At 45.3% G+C, this 25,250-nt stretch overlaps 1 protein-coding gene across 1 annotated transcript in view; it reads right to left on the bottom strand.

Annotated features, from left to right (window-relative positions):
- The window catches only part of ETS1 (ETS proto-oncogene 1, transcription factor), a 127,068-nt gene that overhangs the window by 83,841 nt on the left and 17,977 nt on the right, over positions 1 to 25,250 (bottom strand). The window contains exon 3 of the mRNA XM_057749321.1: positions 14,809 to 14,953. Coding sequence (XP_057605304.1) covers positions 14,809 to 14,953 — 145 coding nt within the window. The remainder of the gene's footprint in view (positions 1 to 14,808; positions 14,954 to 25,250) is intronic.

Raw genomic sequence — 25,250 nt, 5'->3', positions numbered from 1 at the left:
CTCTTCTTCCAGTACAGGACCTCTCCCCTCCCCTCTACTAAAGCAAAGAGGTGAGCTAAGGAGAGAGGAGAAGGAGGAAAGGGTAGAGAATGAGAAGGAGGAGGAGGGGAGAGGGGGAGGAGAAAAGGGAAATTGACAAGATTATTTGATTTCCTAGAGTTCCCCAGGCTGGCTCTTCTACTGGACTTCTCAGTTCTATAACTCAATAAATCCCTTTCTAAAATTGGATAGTTAGGGAGTTTGGAGTTGACATGTACACACTGCTCTATTTAAAATGAATAACCAACAAGGACCTATTGCATTGCACAGGGAACTCTGCTCAATATTATGTAACAACCAAAATGGGAAAAAATTTGAAAAAGGATAGATCCACATACATGTATAACTGAATCACCTTGCTGTATACCTGAAACTATCACAACACTGGTTTTTGTTTGTTTGTTTTAAGAACTTTTATTGAGATACAGTTAACAGACAATAAACTGCATATATTTAGAGTGTACAATTTGCTATTTTTTTTTCTTATTAGTAATGTATATATGGCAATCCCAATCTCCCAATTAATTCCCCCCCAACCCTCCCTGCTTTCCCCACTTGCTGTCCATATGTCTGTTCTCTACTATTTCTGTCTTGCAAACCAGTTGATTTCTACCATTTTTCTATATTCTGCATATATGTGTTAATATACGATATTTGTTTTTCTCTTTCTGATTGACTTCACTCTGTATGACTCTCTAGATCCATCCATGTCTCTACAAATGTCCCAGTTTCATTGCTTTTTACAGATGAGTAATATTCCATTGTATATATGTACCACATCTTTTTTATCCATTCATCTGTTGATGGACATTTAGGTTGCTTCCATGTCCTGGCTATTGTAAAGAGTGCTGCAGTGAACATTGGAGTGCACATGCCTTTTTGAATTATGGTGTTCTCTAGGTATATGCTCAGCAGTGGGATTGCTGGGTCATATGGTAACTCTATTTTTAGTTTTGCAAGGAATCTCCATACTGTTCTCCATAGTGGCTGAATCAATATACATTCCCACCAACAGTGCAAGAGCATTCCCTTTTCTCCACACCCTCTCCAGCATTTACTGTTTGTAGATTTTTGATGACGCCCATTCTGACTGGTGTGAGGTGATACCTCATTGTAGTTTTGATTTGCATTTCTCTAATAATTAGTGATGTTGAGCAGCTTTTCATGTGCCTCTTGGCCATCCATGTGTATCACAACACTGTTAATCAACTATACTCCAATATAAAATTAAAAGTTAAAAAATTAAATTAAATTAAGCCAGTTGAGCCAGATTTCTGCCACTTGCAAACAAAAAGAGCCTTGACTAACACAAGGGTTAAGGCGCAAAGCAGGGCGTCAATAATAACTCCCCATTTTCCAGCCTGGTAATTGGTAGAAAATGTGACAATGGGGTAGAGGGTAAAGACAGGTTCCCTACAGAGGCAGAGGAGTAAGGGATGAGCACAGTCGTAACTGAGATACCTGTGTGATATCCAGGTGGACGCTTCGCAGGCAAAATATCCGCGGCAGAGTCTGCAACATGTTAACCATTAGTGATAAGACTAAACTGCCTCCCCTCCCAACCCAACTACTCTTTAATTTACATATCTTCTCTAAAGAGATGTATTATTTTTATAGTGATTATTACAAAAAAAAATAAACACAGCCTGGTATATAAGCATATGGCAAAATACAGGTACACAGCCAGAAAGAGGGAAAAGATTAGGTGTTTTAAAGCAACAAAAACAGGGACTTCCCTGGTGGCACAGTCGTTAAGAATCCACCTGCCAATGCAGGGGACACAGGTTCCAGCCCTGGGCGGGGAAGATCCCACATGCCGCGGAGCAACTAAGCCCGTGCGCCACAACTATTGAGTCTGTGCTCTAGAGCCCAAGAGCCACAACTATTGAGCCCGTGTGCCACAACTGCTGAAGCCCACACACCTAGAGCCCGTGTTTCACAAGAGAAGACACCGCAACAAGAAACCCACGCACCACAATGAAGAGTAGCCCCTACTCACCACAATTAGAGAAAGCCTGTGGGCAGCAACAAAGACCCAAGGCAGCCCATAAACAAATAAATAAATGTATAAATAAATAAATAAATGTATTAATAAAAAAGTAACAAAACCAGCATAGATTCATCTTGCATTTCCAGCAGATCTTTCATATATGTTAGAGGGAGGGAAGAAGGATTAATTCCCACCTGCCCATCTGGCCATAGGCACTGGGAATTTGGGAAGTGAAGAGAGTAAGCGATTGTGAAATGGGTGAAATTCAGAATTATATTTCAAACTTTCTATCCTTCGCCCCCACATCTTCCTGGTTGAGTTCTCACGCCAGCATGCATAACCTGAGTCCAAATTTTTGCCTCGCTCCCTGAAGCAGAAGTAAAAGATTTTCCTGAAGTCAATAGCTTTCTTTTCCTATCCAGCCCGCTCCTAAGCACTTGATAGCATCCTAAAACATTCCCTTGAAGTTCTCTCAAAAGGTTTAAAATTTTTGTCTTATGTGATAGCAGCAGAAGGATAATAAGAAATTACTTAAACTACTTCTGAAATATCCTGAAAGATATATGAGGGGAGAGGCAATTTGTAGAGTCCTTTACTAATGGAGTTCAGAGTTAGATTTCACCATGGCTAATCTAAATCCCTCTTTTTCCTACATTTTCCCCTATCTTTTTCTTGGTTTTCAGTGGATCTAAAGAACAGCTGGTAACTCCCCGATGATACTTTAAGGAGAGTTAAGGCTACGCTAGTATTTAATCTTAATTTTATACTTAGTTCCAACTCACTGCTTACCTGAAGCTCCATGGCTATGAAAGGCAATGAAAAATTGGAAGAGGAAACGGAATTTGAGCAAGGGAAAATGAGTGGATACTCCGCGGAGCACTTAATGTTCCAGCAACAGTGAGGTCAAATACGTCCTATCTGTGGAAACCGCCCTCAACGTTACAAGAAAGCTGTTCTCCTCGTGTCTTACACAATTTAAAGTATTTAAATGTTCCTTGATACAAAAATAGGTAGAGAGCAAAACACGGGTTCCTTCAATGCCATTAAAAACTTGTGAGATCAGGAAGGAATTTTGAAAGGGCAGATGGAAAAGTGATTAATTGTTACTAAAAAAAAGTATACGGAATTTCCCTCCTCCATAGCCCAGCGCGCAGGGCTGGGAGATGCAGGCGACCCTGGGGAAATGTGGATGAATGTAGAGGCTGGAGGTCTGGTCCCTGAGCCCCTCACCCCTGCCTTTCCCAGTTCTGCTCAGAGACATTTCAGTTCCATTCTTCTCAGAGGCTCTCCCTCCCATCTCCTGAGCAGCAGCCCCGCATCACATTGAGTTTGAAATAAAGAAATGCTTTTCCTAAAGAACTCGCACACAAATAATCTCATTACCCCAGTGCTTAGGTTTATACAGCAGACGTCTTCTGCCAAGAAGGAGAAAAAAAAAAAAGCACTCTCCGCTCACTCACATGGAACAGCTGTGAGGAGAGAAATGGTATTTAATTCATTGTGAAATATTCAACAATGGCTCCACTGCACTTTTAAAAGGCTTTTGAGAGTAAAACCCACAGAGAACAGCCCATCCTGTGCGCTGAAAGGCAGCTTCCCCATAATTAGTCTCTCTATTCAGAGGTCCGAGGAGTCTGTGTAAACTTCAGCACGTGCTGCCTACGCTGTGGGGAGCTTCAAGGGTATAACCTTTCAGAAACTTCTCAGGACTGAGCCGGCCTCAGCGACCCTGTCTGCTGACAGAGCTGGTTGGTGGAGGAGGGGGAAAGGGGCAGAGGGAGTGCCATGCTTCGATGACAGACCCAAAGTGAATGCCAGCAAAGGAGACCCTTCTCCATGGCAGCTCTGCAGCTGACCTCGCTCCTTCATGCCCTTAAGGAACCAAAGAGAGAATGTCCAAAAGGTAGACCACAGAGGCTCATTTCCTCTGTGTCACCTCTGCAAGGTTTTTAGGGGTCTCCAGTGTGTGGGGAAGCTAGGAAAGTATATATTATCCTAATAGGGTGGACATCAGCCCCTAGGAATGAGGTGACAAGGAGAACATAAAAAAAAGTTTGGGCAGCAAAGTTTGAATAATAGTTAAGGGCATGGGCTTTGGAGGAAGATCGCATTTAACTGACCCTCTGTCCACCTCCCAGAGTTATAGACGGACTTCTTTGGGGAAACAACTTTACCTCTCGGAGCCTCATTCATCTCACCCATAAAATGGGAATAATAGCACCCTGCTAGGCATACTGTAAGAGTTAGAGACCACACGTGTATGATCTTTAGCCTAGAGAGAGTATTTCATGAATGCTAATTATTCTACCTCTCAAGTTGTTCTAGAAAGAAGGCAGGCCTTGGGGTGGGGGGGGCGGGGGGTGAAGGGGAAGCTGAGACGAAGCAAGAGAGTAGCACAGACATATATATACTACCAACTGTAAAATAGCTAGCCAGTGGGAAGTTGTTGTATAACAAAGGGAGTTCAACTCGAGGATGGAAGATGCCTTTAGAGGACTGGGACGGGGAGGGTGGGGGGGACTCGAGGGAGGGTGGGGGGGGAGTCAAGGGAGGGAGGGAATATGGGGATATGTGTATAAAAACAGATGATTGAACTTGGTGTCCCCCCCAAAAATAATAAATAAATAAATAAAATTAAAAAAAATAAAATAAAATAAAATGCAATCCTGTAAAAAAATAAATAAATAAATAAAGGTAGTGGCATCCATGATGTGGCCAGCATGAATCTGAGTGTAGCAGGTAGGTTTTATGTCAGAATGTTGCATACCAATGCCCTTGTTGACCCCCTAAGGTGAAATATATGGAAAATATATCAATATTTCTTTTTTTCATATTTTTAAAAGTATATGAGTATTAAAGTCAGAAAAATCTAAAAAAAAAAAAAAAAAGAAGGTAGGCCTCCTCCTGGACTTCCTACAATAAGAGTATTTAAAATTGAAGAATGGGGTAGGAACTATTTTTACTCTACCTTCTTAATTTTTTTAATTGATTGGCAAAGAAGCAACAAGAAAGATAGATAAGCACAGATATCTAACTGAAAATTCTGAGGGATCTGAACCATGCTGGAAACGAAACAAAACAAAACAAAAATATCACTAAATGTCAACCAAACTTTGCATCATGGTAGGTTGGTTTTGTTGTTCAGGAAGTTTAAACTTGAATTTTTGAAAGCACAAAATACTGATGAAATGCCTGAATATTTCAGGTCTGGTTGAAGAAAACAACTTTTCCATAATTTCCAATCTGTACTCAACAGACCAGGAACAGGCTACAGACATTTCAGCCACTTTCATTATAAAACCCAATATTTAGCCTATCAACGGGATGCAGGCCACAGGCCCTGCTCAGTTAAGAACGTGCATCTGTACTGACCAAAGGAGGAAACACGGAGCTGTCACTGGGCAGCTCCAAGGAGCTAACCGGGGTGGAATAATGCCTCATGCTCGATTTAAAACTCAGAAAATGGTCTCCACTTGTCTAAGTTACTTTGAGGCAGCGGATATAACAGCCAATGGTTCCAAGAGAAGGCAAAGAAAAGAAATTAGGGCTAAGACTCAAAAGGATGACCAGCATCGGAGGCAGTGACTGGGGGAGTGAAGGATCTCTATGTGTCGTGGCGGTTTCTACCCCCATTGTGGGAGGGGGTGTTGGTGCTGCATTTCCATCCCCCTTCAGAGGCACCGTTCCTACCGCTCATCTTTCTCCACTGCCTGAGACAGCGATGCTGGGAAAATCTCTCATTCACTGGTTAGTCCATGAGAAGCAGATCACAGTGTGATGCTCCTAGGCTGCTCTGAAGTTACGCGAGGGCTCTGCCCCATCCCACCTCCACCTCCTGGTAGAAACCACAGGTTCCTACCCTTCAAGGGCGTTTGAAGAGATCATTCTGAGGAGCATGAAATAAAGGGAGACGTTGAAAAGGAAACAGGAGAGAAGTGGCTGGCCTTCAGACAAGGCTTCCATACCCAGTGTCTCCGAGACGACAGGATGGAAACAGTTTCCAGATTTAAAGATAGTCTCTTGGGACTGACCAGAGTGGTGAGAAGGGATTGATAGGAAGGAAGCTTTACCACTAAATTCAACACAGTTCAACAAATTATGCTTGGCATACTTGCTAAGTACAACATGCTAAGTGCTGCCAGGGGTACAAGGGTAACTTTTCCCTTGGTAGCTCTTAACCTTCTGGGGATCTCAGACCACTGTGAAAATCAGAGGAATGATCCAGACCCTTAGAAACATCCTTGCACACAATTTCAGAGGGAATCCCACATTTCTGTAACTCATCCGTCTCAAGCATCGCTGCTCTGTGAGAATCTGTGGGCCTAAGACTCAGCAGAAAGTTGTCGGGTTGATGAAAAAAAACATGCACGAAGCAGGTAGGAAATCAAGTGACAACTGCAAAGGCAAGTAGAACCCTGGTTCTGTGGATATTGAAATCACTGGGGTCTGTTTCTCAAGGTCCACTTCAGCAAGTCTGAGGAGGTAAGGAAAAGACTGGTAAAACAACTTCAGGAATTGGGAACTTTGTTTTAGGGTTTTTTAATGCCACCTGCAAGGATGAACAGAGGTTCCAAAGGTCTGTTTTCTTGAATAGCAAGAAAATCCAAAGCAGTCAAATGTTTCTGTGGAGGGGGTGAGTGACTCTCTCTGGGCTGTTGAGGAGCCCAGTGGGGGAAGCATCCCCCCCCCACCCCCACCATCCTCACCGTGATGGGGGGAGGGGGGCGTGGCCAGCTGACTAGACCATGGTGTGGGGGCAGGGTCCCAACCAAAGCTGATGGGCCTCTCACACGGGCAGCCTCAGAGAGAGCCAAGGGTTGCCCTCTACATCAGTGGGAAGGTAATTTCTCTCAGAGTGCAATTAGGGCTCATGTTTGACCTATGACCTCTGGCCCATGAGATATTTATGATCTCCAGACAGGCAGCAAAGGGGCAAGTGAATGAAGATGGAAGCTGAAGACATGTGATAGGGGAAAGAAGGAGGGGAGGGAGGGAGGAAGGAAGGAAGGGAGGAAAGAAGGAAGGGAGGAAGGGAGGGGAGAAAGAAAGGAGAGAAGGAAGGAGGGAGGGAGGGCGGACGGGTGGAGGGAGGAACCTGATCAGCTTAGAGTCATCTATGAAGTCGTGAATTGAGAGCCATGCTTTGGTGCTCGCCATTTGCAATTCAATCCGCTTTCTTGTCCCTCACTACAGTTCTGCGAGGCAGGCACTATTATATCACACATGAGGACACTGAGACTCAGAAGGGGTCAGTGATGTGGTCATGGTCGCAGAGCTGGTAGGTGGCGAGGCTAAAGCCTTCGTCCAGACCAGTCTCATCAACTCCCCTGCTCGTTTTCCAACAGTATCCGTTCGCACGTGCGCTCCGGGCAGAGCATTGGCTTCCTTAGCCATCTCATCTCTCTATCTCCGCAGCCCGTCTAGAACTCCCTCCAGCCTCTTGCAAAACTCAGTCCACACCCAGACTCGCTTCTGTTCCAACCGTCTCTTTCTCAAGCCCGGTTCCGGGCAGAGGTGCTACCGCTGACCAAATAGAATGGCCGAGGCCGTGCGCTCCTCTCCGCTCTCCTCGCCGCCTGGACCGCGATAGTGCAGCCCGTCCTCCCGGACGCCCTGCTTCCCTCCGGGCGGGGCCTGCCTGCGCCCGCCTCGCTGGCAGCGCCGGGGTTAACCCGCCGGCCTGCGAAGCAATGATTTCTGTTTTATTTCAGCAGGGGAAGTGTGTGCCGGCCTGATTAGCCTGATGGTTTCCTCTTTTCCCATAACCTCCAGACCCCCACGGCCCAAGTGTTTACTCTCTGAAATAAAAAATCTGCTGGTGTTTTTCTTTTTGTGTGCTCGTGTATTTTGGGAGGATTGCAGAGGAGGAAGGCGGGGGGGGGGGGGGAGCGCCTCCCCTCGTCCCTCCCCCACCGCGCCTCTCCCAGCTGCAGGCTCGGGCTGAGACCCCTGGCCGCAGCGCAGGAAAGAAACTTATTAATGAGGGAGCTGGGTCTCCTGCTTCAGCAGCTATAAACACAGCGAACATCTGGAGAGAGTAAGCGTCTCTCGGAGGCCAGACGCTGAGAACAACAGGCTGCCTCTGCGCCTCCCTCCCCCGCCCGGCCCCCTACCCCCGCGGGACGGCAGCCCCCGCACCCTCACCCACCCAGCACCTCATTCACCGAGGGCCGCGGGGGGAGGGGGGAAGGGGGGGCTGACGCCAGGCGGCCTCCACCAGGGTCCCCAGCCCCCGCTCCCCCCGCCGAGTTCCCGAAGAGGGGTCAGCCTGCTTGAATCAAATAAGAACTCCGTGCCCCAGAGACCTTTTCCCAACTCGGACCAAATATTTGTGGTTTGAAAAAGTTAAGAGAACTTTTTTTCTCCCCAGCCCCCTGGGACTTCCAGTGCAATGCTGTTACTTCCTAGGATTTTTGAGAAGCGGCACTGGAGGACCGCCAACTGAGCGCTCGCATCCTCCTGGTAATTCAGTAACCGAGGCCTCGGTTTCTCCCACTAGGTTACCTTCACTCCCCAGGAGCTACAGAGTGGATTTACAATTGCGAAGATCTTTACAATCCTTCCTGCTCTGTGCTGCTGGAGTCACTCCTGAGAGACACAGGTCTCTAACCCACAGCTTCTCTTTCTGGTCCTCACCGGGCTCCCTTCTACTTTCACTGGTAAAATGGGACACAACCGAAGATGAAATTGGCAGGCGTCAGGAAAGTAGTCTGAGGCAGGATGAGCGTGGCCAGGACTCATGAGATAAGGGTGGGTCGCCAGGTTTCTCTAGGTCACTTAAATTCATACTCAGATCATGGTAAAATGAAAAGGCAGCATCTACGGATCCCCTGCTATAACGCCCTTTGAAGTATAGCATCCCATTTAACAGCGCAAGAACTCCTTGAAATAAGTGTAAGGATCCCACCTGTTAAAGGTGAGGGAACAAGATCCTAGGTGAGTTCTTGCTCTTTCCATCACACCCCCTAACCCATTGCTAGGACTGAATGCCTTTTGGCTTATACTCAAAAAATGTACACGGAAAGGGATTGTAATCTGAATATGAAATAGCATAGGCTGGAAAACTACCAAGGGGGTGAGGGAGGGTGGGGAATAGGATGGATGGGACAATGTAACATTGGCAAATAGGAGCAAATTCAATCCATAGCCAGAGAAATATCCTTCACTTATGGAAAAGAGGTGAAGGCATTTGTAGAAATCTCATGATCAGAAGAACAAAATGATAGGGCCAGGATGTAGGCTAGCTTTTGTATATGAATGCTCTTCATGATGCACTACTAGGGCGAGGCAGATCTGCTGCTCTTCCCCCAGCCTCTCTTCCTCGCAGTCTTCGGTCCTCTCAGAGGTGGGATGCCAGCGGGGAGAGGGTTTCCTGCATCAAGCTTCCGTCAGCGCTGTACCCTGGAAGCAGCTTGTCAGGGCAGCTTGGCCCCAACTGTAGCCTTCCGTGAAAGGTTAAAACCCAAGACAGGGTTACAGCTTCCCCCTTCCAAACACAACCACCAAGTCTGATTCAGAGAAGGTTAAAATTTTCCTTGAGAAGAACGTTCCGCATTACATTATCTCAGACAAAGGTACATACACACGTGCACACACACACAGGATCAGAACTGTTTTGAAGAACAAAGAACCTGGAACAGGTCCTTTAGAAAAGGAAAACCTACTCTGAATGAGGCAAGAACAGATATGTGCAGCAGATAGAGTTTAAAATACCTTTTTTTTTTTTTTAAACCACAGAGCCGTCTGAGATGGTCAGCTGAGAGAAGAAGGCTGCTAGGAGAATAAACATTTCAGAGCAAGGTGAATCTCCATTTAACAAGTCTCTTGCATTCCCTCAATGTTCTCAACACTTAAAAGCCAACTTAGAGGCATCTGTTTTTCCTGCTGAAACTTCCCACCTGGTTGTCGATAGCACTTTCCAAACATTGGCCCAGGTTTGATCTCTCCCAGCCGCCTGGCCGTCTGGCCCGGGAGAGACCATGAACTCGGACTCTCAATATGTCTCCCACTTGAACTTCCAAAGTTTATTTGGGAAAGACACTCTTTTGTTCTACCATTTGGCTAGAAAATTTATTTTAGAAATTTTAAATACTGTAGTGAGAGCCAAAGTCACCCCAAACTTTATCTCATAAATAAGTGTGATAGTTCAGTAGGAACCATTTCTTCTCATCACATAAATGTAGCCTCACGTACTCATTTGAATAAAAGTTGTTGAGAGACAAGGCATGAGTCTTCCCCTTTCTCTCTCTATCTTCTCAGTTTCCAGGGCACAGCACTGGTCACCAAAAGTGTTCATCCCATCAAGGGGTCACTTTCTGATTCAGTGATACCCAGACATTTTTGGACTCTCAGGCACTTCAGGACAGTGACTTATAGTGGCGAACGTTCATATCGTGCTTGCTTAGTGACGTTGCTGTTTTACACTTGACATATATTAATTTAGTGGTTCTCAGCGTGCGGTCTTCAGACCAGCAGCAGCCGTAGCACCACCTGAGAACTTTGTGAGAAATGCAAATTTTGAGCCTTACCCTAGACTCACTGAATCAGAAACCCCACAACCTGCATTTTAACAAGCCCTCTGGTGATTCTGACACACTTTGAAAACACTGGTTTAGAGGAGGAAGCTGAAGTACAGGGATAAAGTAAGTTGTCTAAGCTAACACAGTAGGAAGGGCTGACGGGCAAAGTCAAGCGATCTGGTTCCAGTGGCTGGGTTCTTCACCTAAGACTGCATATACTTCTTCTCTCATGAAGAATGAGATGTATAAATGTGGGTAGATGAGGTTTTTACTGTGACCCATGACCAAAAACATTCCAAATTGCATGATACAAGAAGAAAAAACAAAGTATTGTCTTGCTTTTCAAATCAAGGACCACGGTAATGAGACCTTAGATTCATCCCCATGAGGGTAAGTTGGGTTTACTGTGTTCTGAACCTGCAAGCTGCTTTCCAATTGTAAGCAACTCTTGCAAAAGTGAACTTCGATCAAAGAACACCGCCGTAAGTTTAGCTGATTCAAGACAGATCCACCCCTGAAATGAAAAATACTTGGATAGTATATCACTCTGAAAGTATGTCATAGTTTCTGATACACAATATTGTCATTCACAGTCATCACAGCTATGAGGTTAGAGTCAAATAGGGGCAGCTATCAGTGGATGCGATGGACTGCGGTCCTGTGGCCTGGGTGTTCAGTGGGGTCTCTGATGTCACTCTTTTGGTTCCCAGTGGAAAATAGGCATTGCATGACTCCAACCGGGTCTGGGCACCACTCTGAGCTCACTGCCTCTGTCTAAAAATAGTTTGCCATCTACTCTATCCCTTCTTTGGGGCTGTGGATAAGAACCAGTAATGATAGGTAAGGCAGTGAAATGCTGGTGAGTTCTTGGAGATGAGGAACAAGAGACTGACATTTTTTTTTAAATGCTTCTTGCTGTGATGATTCAGAGAGAGGGCTGAGGTGGGGGGGGGGACAAAACAGAGGAAGGGAACAGAGAGGAGGCCAGTGGGCTCCACTCCAGTCAGACTACTATAAACAGCAGCAGACATTTCAGCCGTGTCTCGTGTAAGGGGCTCCATTGATTCACGATGCTCCCCGACAGAGGGATGAGGAGAGGCTAAGACAGAAAGGACCCATTCATTCATGCAGAACCCCATTCTCCATCCCCATTGGCTCTTGCTAATGGCTCCAGGCTGATGGGGAGGAGGGGGAAGAAGCGAGCTGGAGGAGGAGGTAGAAATGAAAGAAAATGATGACTACGAGATTGTCATGAAGAAATGTACAGCTGCACAGGCAATTGCATGCAAATGTGGCTTCCCTTTTTAGCTGTAGAGTTAATGTCCTCAGATTCATCTCTTTTTCTCTTTCATGTTATCCGCCCCCCCTTCTTTTCCCTTCCCATTCATCTTTCAGTCTATCTCCTTAGAATCCTCCATCTCTCTACTAATGCCCACTTTTCCATCCATTTCCACAGCCTCTTTTTTCTTCCTCAGAACCCCTTTTACCAGCTATTCTGTCCAACCAATTCTTGACTAGTCTTGATTACTGAGTATTCTGTCCCACTCGTCTGGCAACCTCTCCCCCACTCACGTTCTCTCTCAGCTTTATTCTCTCTCCCCCTCCCTCCCTCCACTCCTCTCCTCCCTCTCAGCCTCAGCCCTTTCAGCCCTTTTGGGAATAGGACAACATTCAGAGGAAGGACCCTAAGCAGTCCTCCATGGCCCCTCCTGCCGGGCAGTCCAAGCACTGACGGATGTGTAAGTCCTTGCAAAAGAAGTGCCTTCATCCCTTCTGAGAGCACAAATGTGAGATAGAAGCAGGGCTGGGGGGTGGCCAGGAGGACGGGAAGGAAACTGAAGTTATAAATAGGATAACAGAAGATGAAAAAACTAGAGAGTATTTTTTTCTCTCTTTTCTTCTTACTCAACACATCTCCAAGGAAATGTGCTGCAGCTGGAGAAATCGTCGATCGGTCCATGTCTTCATCTCCCTTCCCTGTAACCCCAAGATCTCCTTCCAAATGACACCCATCCCTGAGGAGGGCTGGACCACAGCCCAGAAATAATCATTGCAACCCCTTCGTCTGGACAGCTCAAAAGGCAAAGGAAGGGCTGGGAAAGCTCTGGGTTGTTGCCAGATATTTCCATCAGAAGATGCCTAGGATACAGGGAACTATGGACATCACGTTTGCCACCAAAGCACCACTCCCACATGGAAGCTTAGCAAGCAGGGCTAAGCCCCTAGCAGGGCTTCTGAGCTGCAGTTGGTGACAGCCCAGGGCACTTTAGGACTGGCTATTATGTGCCCTTATCTTCCCATCCTACTCAAGAGCCACCAACTGGTGGGGTGACCCCTGCTTCCTTCTTGAACAAGTCGACTGTGGAAAGTAAACTCTGTTACACTAAACTCTATTATACGACTATCAGTCCTTGCATTTTAAAGCAGCTTCCTCTTGAGGTTCTTAAAATTCTTCACAGACACTGTCTCACTGGCCCTGAAATAAAAACTCTTTTACTTTTGAGAACCTTGACAAGGAGGAGAAAGAAAAATCACCTTCACTTGGAAATGGATGTTTCAATATTTCTTAGTTAAAAAAGAGAAGGGCCATGTCTGTTTGCTATGAAAATGAGACACTCCAATCTCGAGGCTATGGGTGAGTGTGGAGATGACCTCAGTTACTAATAAGATGTGTTAATGAGATATAATAAGATGTTAATTGATAGCACCATCCACCATCCTAAACGCACTAAGGCAGCATAGCTTTACTCTCTGTTGCACAGGTAGATACAAGACTTCAAAGCACAGTGGCATGAATGGGATTCAAGAATTATACAAATACAGACAAAACTATGTTGATCTTTTGCTTACACAAACAACATCTATATTTCGTTTAGAATTTTGAAGGATCACATTTTCCATCTCTTACAATTTTAAGTCCTTAAGTCTAAGCAGCTTCAGAATCCTCCCTGCTGCCTCATGAAATGGGTAGATAGCTGAGACCTTTGGGGGGAACTGAGATGCCAGCAGAAAGTGACAGCACAAAGGTTATCCTGTCTGAAGTCCCAGATAGTGCCAAAGAATACTTCCAAGATCAAGGGCTATTGAGTCAAGACAATATGGAACACTGGAGTCAATTTCATGCTGCCCAGGAGAGGAACCAGGCAACTGGAAAGCAACTCCCATCCTTCTCAACCCCCACTAAGTGCTGCAGCATCTCACTCTGTGTCTGTCTATTTCCAGTGAAATATACGGCATGGACAACCAAGTAAATAATTCCTTTATTTCTCCACTATTATAAAAGTAGCTTACCATGTAGTTTCATAGGGTAAAGAGATACTGAACAAAAAAAAAAAATTGAATTAAAGTTAGTTTCCAGTGGTTTTCCCCCTGTGCACTTCTCCAGAATTACATGTAGTCAATATGTAAGAGTTATGAAATTTCTTATGCTAAGAATTCATCCTGGGAGAAAAGGCTGGCTTTTCGGTATTTAGGTATATTATCATAACTTGGTCTCAAGAAACATTGAACTTCATGTCAGAATCAATCATTTCAGAACCGTAAATTCAAGTTTTACATTTTGTATTAAAAATAAACCAAAAACACCAAAAAGCTAGCAGGTAAGCAAGGACTAATGGAATTTGTGAGAAACACAGTGACTCTGGCAAGATAGAAGAGGGGTAAGAATTTTGAACTTCTCTGGTCCTTGGGAGAGTGGCTCCTGTTCACCAGAGGGCAGCACTGTGACCAGCAAGTTAGGAGTGAAGGGAATTCTGAGAGGAGCTTGTGCAGGAAGAGTTGAGGAGAGAGAAAGGGGACAAGGGGAAAGAAGCCAGATGTGGTGGGCCTGAGCAGAGTGGAAGAGGATGATGGAAAGAGAAGACAAATGAAAGAAATTACATCCTGTAAGAAGGCTGACTAGTTCACATGACCTCCGTCTGTCTGTCCCCTTCATGACTGCAAACCTTCCAGGCCCTTTGTCAACAGCCGTGTTCAAGTAGATAAGGCTCGGGATGGTCACAGTGGAGAGAGCTATGTACAAAATGAAGACCTAAAGCAACCTTGCTTGGGCCCATCCCTAGAGTTTAGTCTTCCTGTTACTGGAGAAAAAAGTCACTCAAAATGATTGAAAAGTCCTGGGACTTTCCAGAGAACAATAGCATCCGGTACCCATGTGAGCCAGGGCAGCTGTGATGCCGGAGGATGCAGGAGGCCACCTTCATCCAATTGCCATTGTCCTTCAACCCCATCCTCAGTCTCAGCCTCCGTTTATGTTCCTACCTGAACCGCAGTGTTCAAGACCAGTGGGCACTTCCTGAGTGGCCGTCTCATCCCAGAAGGGGTAGCAAGCTCTTGGCGGGTGATAAGCAGACTGGAAACCACAGGCCATTCGAGGATCTTCGTAAGAGTTGAGAGGTCCCTGCCTCTGTGACCAAGAAAAGAAAGGAAATATATTAAGATTCCTTAATGGAACAGCATCTTAGTATTATCCATAAGTAAGTATCATCCACAGATGATAACAGAATAGAACCGTTAATCACCACCCCCATCCAAAAAAAAACAAAAAAAACACACAAAGACACAGGCAACGGGAAGGGTTTCTGACTGACTTAGACTATGCATACATTTACTTTCATCCATTTCCTCAAGCATTTGTAGAAACTTTTTAAATTTTCAAATAAGGACCCATGGTTAATAGCAAGGCAGAATCTTGGTCATCTTTACACAAAATCTTGGCTTTTTTTTAAAATGTAACCTTACTCTATAAAAACACCATGAAAGGATATTTTTACAAGACATTCCAATATCATAGAACCAATAGGTGACAAATACTGAAGGAAAAACAAAAAATGGACCTAAATGATACAAATCACTCTTTTTGCAGTTAATCAGTGTGCATAGGTTTTAATGATATTGATTGCTAGATTGGAATCCTCAGTTTTTCCCAACATTTGAGTACTCTTGCAACCCTCTTATCAGTTTTATAGAATCCATAAAATATACTCTCCACCCAGTACTCTCTAAGGAGGACAAATATACTATGTGGGAGACCATGGTTCACAGTGTTTAAGACCCTATTCTTTGAAGCCACTTATACATGGATTCAAATCCTGGCCCCATCACTTACTGATGGGGGTCTAGGCGTGTTCCTGTGTCTAAATTTTTTTTTTTTTTTTTTTTTTGGCTGCGTTGATTCTTTGTTGCTGCACTTGGGCTTTTCTCTAGTTGTGGCAAGCAGGGGCTACTCTTCATTGCGGTGCACAGACTTCTCATTGTGGTGGCTTCTCTTGTTGAAGAGCACGGGCTCTAGGTGTGTGGGCTTCAGTAGTTGCAGCACATGGGCTCAGTAGTTGTAGCACATGGACTTAGTTGCTCCGAGGCACGTGGGATCTTCCCGGACCAGGGATAGAACCTGTGTCCCCTGCATTGGCAGGCAGATTCTTAACCTCTGTGCCACCAGGGAACTTCCCTGTTCCTTTATCTAAACCTCAGTTTACTCAATTATAAGGTGGGAATAATAATACCTACCTCATAAGGTAGGAGGATTGAATGAAATAATATGTGTAAGAAAAAAATACATAAAGCAAAATAAAATATGAAATGCATGTCATAAAATTGTCTAGTACTATATGAAATTCATGTAATAAATACTGTATATGGAGCCTAATATAAAGTAGGTATTAATATGAGACGCTTAACATTCCTGGGATTAGGCATGAAGATTGACCGTTAAGACACAAAAGGAGAAACAGCAAATTCATGGAAAGAAGATTTCCTGAGGACAGGAGTCTTATCTATGCTGACCCACCCTCAACTTTCTTTTCTTCTTTTTTATTCTTTCTCTCTTCTGTTTGGCCCCTCCACCTCTGTAAAAACCCCAATTAAGAAAACAGAACTTTGCTAGAATCTGATGTGATTAAATCTATCAATGTTGAGGTGCTAATTAATAAATGTAACCCCTCAGATGGAATTCTCATCCCTAAAGAGTAGCTTGCTATCCCCCACTCAGAGCCTCTAACAGGAGAGTCTCTTACATCTTCTCTCCCCTTGAGCTGCAGCCCTATTACATTAGATTCAATCATTTACTGTCTACACTCTCTTCCCCATTTTGCAATCGTCCATTTGCTTAAGCTCAGTAAAAATAACATAAGAGGTATATTGGCACAGAGAAAAATGGCAACCAAGTCCAAAATGTAAAAGGAGGTTTTGTGCATGCTAATTTGGACAATATTTTTCATAATATTCATAAAATCCTTCACACTAGGGCTGGATGAAGTTCACTTCGGGGCTGTTCCTCCTTTGAGCAGGTTAAAGGTGCTGAGAATGGAATAAGACCCTGGGGACTGAACGGAGTCACATTGCGTTGTTGTATAGCAAAGGCTAATGTCCTTGGCTTCCACTACCAGGATGCCCTGGTGAGAGCCACTAGAATATAAACAGAGCAATGGCAGTCCAACCATTTGTGTTTGGGACCAAGATTTAGGGAAATCATTAGAAAGAACACTCAACTGAGCTTCATTCAGAAAACGATTCCTTAATTCTGGGGTAAAACCATTTTGTTGACATTGTATTTTAATGTTGTAAACTCCAGAAGCAACTACATTAAGGTTTTCTTTTTGACTCCCCAACAATCCTTTGCAACAGAATCAATTTCAAGAACATTTCCTAGATGAGCTTTGTCCTCTCGATGTCTAGCCCCCCCCCTCGTTTTTTTTTTTTTTCGTATTTCTCTGGAGTCTCTCTCAAAATTCCATATCAAACATCAGAGTTGTAGGAATAGGGTCTTGAACAGGGAAATTTTGTATTTGAATGGTACAAAGGGGGACTCTAAGTGACCTGGCCCTGTCTTCTTTGGGAGCAGTGTGTGCGTGGTTTACCTAAACCAGAAAGTCCTTGTAAGAAGGCAGTAGGCAGTACCAGTAGGACCCTTGTAGACAGGTGGTGGGTGGTTTGGTCTAGGCCCTGCTAGGGTGGTAAGAACAAGAGGAGAACTTGAATTCACGGTAAAAGTTGAAGCTTTCTCTGCTAAGGAAAGGCCACTGAAGGCGAGGCGTGGTTTGCAAAAAGTTGTTGAAAGAAAATAAATCTGAGTGCACTGTGGAGGGGAGATGGAAGGCAGGAGCAGGTGGTGGGTTAGGGATAAAACAATGAGGTTCCAGACCTGGGTGGTGACCACGTGGCCGTGCAGTGAGTCAGCCTGCAGCTTTGACCCACAACCACTACAGCATCTCCTTGAGTTTTGTCATCAGCTTTTTTCTGGAGTGTCTCCTGCTCCCACAGCAGGCTCTTTGTTGTCAGGGAGGGTTCATTTATTATTTTATGCAGGGAAATCTATTTTTAAGACATATTTCCTCCTTAGCTGTCCTCAGTGGTGCCAAGGGACTCTATTTTTAAGAAGGAGAAAGAGATAATACACCAAGCCTACCATGAACCACAAACATCTTTGCTCACAGATGCTCCTGGGAGCATCGTGACCCTTGTTACCTAGACACCTGCCTGTTTATTAGACATTTCACAAACTGACTGCATACCTATTTCATAGAGTATGAAAATGACATTTTTACTCAAGAGAACCACAGAGCCAGTTCCAATTCATTATGAAACCTTCTCAGTTGAGAAGAAAGAAGCAGCTTATTAACAGGTCAGAAATCTGGGCAGCAAAGGCCCCACCTCCATGCTTGACAAGGGCACCACCCAAAAGAAGTTCAAGTCAACATCTTCCCTCCTGGCTGCTGGTGAATGGAGGTGAGTTCAGAAGATGCAAGCAACCCTCCCAGCCCCCATCACAGTTTAGGGAACCCATTTGATGGGTCCTCACTCATTCATCCCACAGGTGATTATTGAAAGGAGCTGACTTATGTCACACACCGCTCCATGCCAATAGGTGAGCTGAGCATGATGAGGAGATGGGCACGTTTAATCCTCATCATAGCTGTACACGATTAGTATTTTTATCCCCATTTTGCAGAAGAGCAAACTGAGGCTTTCAGAGGGCAAGTAAATTTCCAAAGGCCACACAGCTAGTAAAGTAACGGAGATAGAATTCTAACCAAAGTCTACTTGAGTTCACACTGTCTTTTCCTGTACCTGTGCAACATGAATCTTTGTGGCTCGGATTGCTCAAGAAGGGAAGCTGCTGTCCTGTGATAAGTACTAGACGGACCATGACAATGGACATTCGTGAACAGATCTGTACCACACAACTAGTCTGTGCAGACTATTATGTTAGATGCTAAGAATACAGTATGAGCAAGATATGAACTTTACCCTCAGCAGTGTACAGACTAGTAAACAGGAAATTACAGCGAGGAGATGCGACAGGGTTAAGTACCGATGTGCAGGGGGAGGAGGGGGGAGCAGGTAAGACTTCCTGGAGAAAGCAGATTAAGGTAATAACTGCAAGGTCAAGTAAGATTTAGCCTAGAACATTTGGTAAAGGGTTTAGAGAGCAACAGAAGATGACACACCTAAAGGTATCAAGGAACATGTACGATGATGTAAGGAAGGATGAGAAAGACTTGGATTGGTGGTATAGAGAGATAAAGACTGTGCTGTTTGGTGGTACAAGTGTGAGGGGAAAGTGTGCTCTTGGCAATGAGAATGCTTGAAGTGGACAGCAATTAGTAAAGATGAAAGCTGGAGGAACAGTGCTGAGGGCCAGGAAAACCAGACCAGAATTTGGCTGCAGGAGAAAGGCATTAGAGGTGGTGTTAGAGGTAGAGGGACATGGTGACTCAAGTTGTCCTAGAAGGACACATTTGATGGTGCTAAGTAGGTGGACTGAGCAGGAGCAGGTGAGGAGGCTTGACAAGGTGGCAGCAGTGCCCTACAGAGCCACATCAGACCCTGCGGCATAAGGGAAAAATCAGTACTACTGACCCCAATTGTATTTAAATTTTTTAGTTCTCTTAATAATTTTTGTGTTTATTTTGATTGTCAAAAATATTGCATTAAGATGTATGTAGCCTGAGTACTGAGTTTGGGGGCAGCCCTTGGGCTTTGTCCCCATTTGAATGCTTTCCCTCCGTTCCGGTGCTGAGCGCAGCCAGGTACAAAGAGTTGGATTAAGGTCATGAGTGTGGAGGTAAAGAGGAAACAAGAAATATAAGATATGTTTCAAAGTCAACATGATTTTATGATTCATAGGAGATGAAGGCAAGGGTGGGGGGGATCCAAGATCATGCTTAGATTGCTTGCTTTTAAAATAGTAAAAATGGTTTAAGTACAAAAGTAAGGAAGTTGGAAGAAAATTTCACTTTGGGCTGTGTTCAGCTGGAGAGATGGCAGAGCAACTTGGTGGAGGTGTCCCTAAGGTAGCTGCACAACAGAAGACAGGAAATGATAATGTTAGACCTAGAAGTGCAAAGGATCTAGTTAAAGCATAAAGTCGGGGAAAATGACAGTCAATATGAAAAGAGAAAGGATCAGAAATGGCCGTACCACGCCATCCAGCAATTCCATTTCTGGAAAACAAAAACACTAATTTGAAAAGATATATGTACCCCAATGTTTACTGCAGCATTATTTACAATAACCAAGACATAAAAGCAACCTAAGCACCCACTGATGGATGAATGGATAAAGATGAGATACACACACACACACATACACACACACTCACACACACGAATATCATTCAACCATGAAAAAACCAGAATCTTGCAACAACATGAATGGACCTAGAGGGTATTTTGTTAAATGAAATAAGTCAGACAAAGAAAAACAAATACTGTATGATTCCACTTATACATAGAATCTAAAAAACAAACAAAAAAATGAACAATAACAAAACAGAAACAGACTCATAGATGCAGAAAACAAGCTGGTGGTCACCAGAGGGGAGGGGTGGGGTGGAGGGATGAGTGAAATAAACGAAGGGGATTCAGAGCAGTTACTGGATAAGTAAGTCATGAGAATATAATGTACAGCATAGGGAATATACTCAATAATATTGTAATCACTTTGTATGGGGACAGATGGTTACTAGACTTATCATGCTGACCTTTTTGTAACGTATAAAAATATCGAAGCACTGTGCTCACTTGAAATTAATATAATATTGTAAGTCAAGTATACTTCACTTTTGAAAAAAATGGATCTATAAAGTTGCCTGTCCAGAAATAGAGACACAGATGTAGAGCACAAACTTATGGACACCAAAGGGGGAAAGCGGGGGGCGGGAGGGAATGAATTGGGAGACTGGGATTGCCATACATACATTACTAATAAGAAAAAAATATCAAATTGTACACTTTAAATATATGCAGTTTATTGTCAATTATATTTCAATAAAAGCCCTTAAAAAATTTTAAAAATAAAAAAATAAAGTTGCCTGTTGTTGGCAGGAAAAATGAGGGAGAAACTGCAAAGAAGGGACAGTTAAAGACACAGGAGGAAAAACACAAAAGTGTGCATTGTGGGGGCCGCCAATGGCAGAGCTTCAGAACTGGGTGAGTTAGTAAGCGGCCACTAAGGAGAGGGTGGTATCCAGGCAGCCTTGGAGGGCCGGGGTCCCCTGGGTGTCTCAGGAGAGCACGCACTCCTGCCCTGCTGTCACACCCTGTGATGACCTCCTCTGCCCAGGAGAAGCACTGCTGTCCTTGTCCTCTCAGAGGCTGCAGAGGACACAGGCCTGCAGCCTGAACGCTTTGCCTTTCTCACCCTGGAAAGAAATAGCATGAAGCCCTGAAGTCTGGAAACTACTAGGATGAGGGATACACCCTTGTCACCGCTCCGAGGTGAGCCAGCTCTGCCGCCACTATCCCCACAGCCAACCACCACCGCACTCCTGCAGTCAGAGCTTCATCTACTGTATTACGTCCCCCCCGGTTCCTGCCCGCCCACCCCAGTTCCCCTGCCTGATGCCTCCCTCAGGGACCTGTCTCCCCTCCCCACCCACATGGCTCCCCCTCCCCCTGCCTGCTCTTCACACCCCTCTCCCCGGCCCTGCCAAACCTCACAGCATTGTTTCTGCTCAGAGTCCCCCACCCCGTCCCCCCGCAAAGACCCCCACAATTAGAAAAGAGGGAACAGGGGAGTAGCTTTTCAACACTAAATTGCAAACAGATGGCGACTGCGTGTCTGTAAGAATTCATGTCTTGAGCCAAGCAGCCTCAAAGGTCCAGGTGTTTGCTCCTCAAACCCTTCCTGACCCTTCTCGTGTGTGTGTGTGTGTGTGTGTGTGTGTGTGTGTGTGTGTGTGTGTGTTACTCAGCACACAAGCGCTGCGGGAGTAAATCTGTCTTTTCTTTAACTGACTTCAGAATCCTAGGGTTTAGCCTTAGTACCGGGCCATAAACATATAAGACACATAAATATTTCTAGATGCTGCTGCTTAAAAAAATGCATATGCCCGCAGGCAGAGCTGAGTTAACACTGGATGAGTGGGCACAGGGGGGTGCCATCCACAGGGATAACTCGGTCTCATTCTAGAACTGGCATAGGTATTCACACACTTCAGTAGGAAGACAGGAGACTGGAAAGCAGGAAGCCTGGGTCCGAGTCCTGCTCTGCCCCTAAGAAGCTGCGTAGCCTCCAGCCCGTCTCTTAACCTCCTTAAGCCTTTGTTTCCTGAGGACCTTGGCCCCAGTGATCGCCAAGTTCCTTTCCAACTGCAAGTCTCCTTTTTGCTGATCCGTCCACATTCTTTCTCCTGACCTTGTGACTGACCACCTTCATTTGATAAAAAACCACCCCAGGGTGGAAAAGCCTAGAGAACTGGAAGTTGTCATCATTTAGATTCAAGACATCCAGGGTCCCCTTCAAATGTATTAACGCCTTCACGTTGCTGGTCTTCATTCTTCCCTGAAATGTGCTCACACGCCGTTCTGCCACCACTTCCCCCATTTTTCAGCAGAGAAAAGTGAAGTTAGGAAGTGACTGCCTAGCTACTGGCCCACCCGTGGGCTCTCACATACTAGGTGCAACAAATGCGGAATTTTTCATCTAAATACCTGTCACCTCGCTGCCGGCAGCGGGAGGCTGCCCGACTGACGGCAGACCTCTCGTCGCGTCTGAGCTTCCTCATCCTCAGAAGACGCTGGACCAGCTAGCACCTCCTTTCATTCACAGAGAATCGCTTTTGGCCATGCTGGGGAGGAGTTTGGGGCAAACTGTACCTGGCCTTCAGAAGAACACTGGGGCACCTCTGCTTCAAGGGGGCACAGGCGTCCTGCGGCCCGGAGAAGGGAAGGAGGCAACTGGAAAACGCCCCTCAGCTCTCCCACCAAGGGCGAGGGGGCGAGGGTGGGGCAGCCACAGGAGAGGCAGGAACAGACAAAATAGGAAACTCTCAAAGGGCGATTTAATTTTAGACTCAAGGCCAGGAAATTCTTTTTAAAACAATAAGAGTGATGGGCTTGGGCCTTGGCGAAAGGGCAGGCCGGACCACTGCAGGTTTCTCAGAGGGAAAAACAATGTGAAGCACAGAGAGAGCAGAGATGGGAATATCGGATGCTGTTCTCCGTGAAAAGCTGTGCTTGGCTTCCATACAGGCCACGTGGACCACAGCTGAGGCCACCCTGAGACGCCCCCTGCCCTGGGGCTGCAGACCAAGTTGGGGGAGGGGGCAGGGACCAAGGCTGCTGCCCCTCACGCCAGCCTGAGACCACAGCCCCCTCTACTCAAGAGAGTCCTCGGTGGGACCTGCCCCAGTCCTGGGTGCCTGGACTTGACACTGTATTGCTGAGAGATATGGGGTGAGATACATGTTACCCATCAGCTTCCACTCACTTAGTGGGGAAGCTTTCAGACTCCCAGTGACTCCCAGTGGGGTGCCAGCCTCAGGCATCCACCCCAAGCAGGGAGATGGAGGATGACGTTGACGCAGAGCCTCTGATAGGAGGTTGGGAGAACCTCCCATGGTGAAAAAACTGGGCAGGAATTTCGATTTGCTCAGTGCTCTACAAAATGGAGTTCTGTTTTATTTTCCTAAATCAGGGAAGGCCAATTCACCATGAGTAAAGCCTACAGATGCATGAATTGTCATAAATTCTTATCCATCCCCACATTTCTTAAAAATGATCAAGATGAGAGCAAAGTAAACTGGAAAGAGAAAAACAAATACTGTATGCTAACTCATATATATGGAATCTAAAAAAATGATACGGATGAACCCAGTGATGGGGCAAGAATAAAGATGCAGTTGTAGAGAATGGATTTGAGGACTCGGGGTGCGGGGTGAAGGGGAAGCTGGGATGAAGCGAGATAACAGTATTAACATATATACACTACCAAATGCAAAACAGACAGCTAGTAGGAACCTGCTGCATAAAACAGGGAGATCAACTTGATGATGGGCGATGACTTAGAGGCATGGAATAGGGAGGGTGGGAGGGAGTCGCGGGAGGGAGGGGATATGGGGACATATGTATAAATACAGATGATTCACTTTGTTGTACAGCAAAAACTGGCACAACAATGTAAAGCAATTATATTCCAATAAAGAGCTTAAAAAAATGATCAAGATGCACTTGATGGTAAGGAGTGTCCTGAGACAGGAGCTGGGACATCCGGGCCCCACTCCATCCTTTGCCAGCTTGTAGGCTTGGGCAGCTTAATTTAACCTCTTAGGACCTTAATGTCCTGATATTGGGAGTGGTCTCTAGGTTATGTATGGTCTGGATCTGAAACTCTCTAGTTTGTGCTGACTGAACCCAGAATCTTAGAAAATCTCCACTTTCTAAGATGCTGGAAAAATACACACCATTTTTCTTTTTTCCTTCACTTTTTCTGACTACCTCTAAGAGTTATGACTATAGATCATTTCTTAAACATAATGTTTCAGTAACCTCTCCAGAGGTAAAGCCATCACCACCCGAAGCAACAAGAAAAAAATTTCTTTTCCAGTTTCCATCTACATTCTAAATCTCTTTTTGTGTATTCTCATTTCTCTAACCTGGAATACCTTAGCCATTGCTCTCCAGGATTCCCAGAAAGAAGGAAATGGCATGTAAGCTTAGCTTCATAGAAATAAGCACCAGCCCTTCCCAAATTCCCAGGAAGTGCAGGGACAGCAAGACGCCCTTGTGAACACGTCCTAAGGCATGCGGGGTGGAGGTGAAGAGTGTGAACAGCACTGGCTAAGAAGGGAATTGCTTCCCAAGGAAGCCCAATTAAACTGCAATTACTCAAGATAAGAGAACCAGGTCTGTTTACACAATGGGGTTGTAAACCACCAGCCCATTACAAGAGAACTTTGATCTGGTGGCAGGGCAGCTATTTCTAGTGCAGGGCAGTGATGAAGAAAGGCGGTTTCTCAATAAGAACGTCTCCATCCTGAGCCCCGTAGCCCCATTTTGTTCTGGCAACAATCAGTGGAATCACCTCCACTCCTCCCTCTCTGTGTCCATCTCATATGATCGGACAGTCCAGAGAAAAACAGCAAAGAGATGGTAAACACAGGGAAAGGGAATTAACAGAGGTCATATTTGTGGCTGGTATCACAATGACCTGATATGGTAAGTTATACTCTGCGCTTATTTTATAGATGAGGACACAAAGGTTCAGAGGAAGTAATTTGCCCAAGGTCACATGGCTGAAGAAGAGTAACAGACCAGAATTTAACTCAGGTCTTTCTAACCCTAAAGCCTAAGTGCCTTCCATGATACGTGGCCAGGCTGCGTTCCACAGCTGCCTCGCCCAGGCTGGAAGGCGCGGGGCCTTCCACGGTCTGGCACTCTGGACAGTCACGTGCCCAGCATATCACTACATCCCCAAAGGCC

The sequence above is a fragment of the Hippopotamus amphibius genome, chromosome 9 (assembly GCF_030028045.1).
Source record: "Hippopotamus amphibius kiboko isolate mHipAmp2 chromosome 9, mHipAmp2.hap2, whole genome shotgun sequence".
NCBI lineage: Eukaryota > Metazoa > Chordata > Mammalia > Artiodactyla > Hippopotamidae > Hippopotamus > Hippopotamus amphibius.
This window is presented reverse-complemented; position numbering and strand designations above follow the sequence as displayed.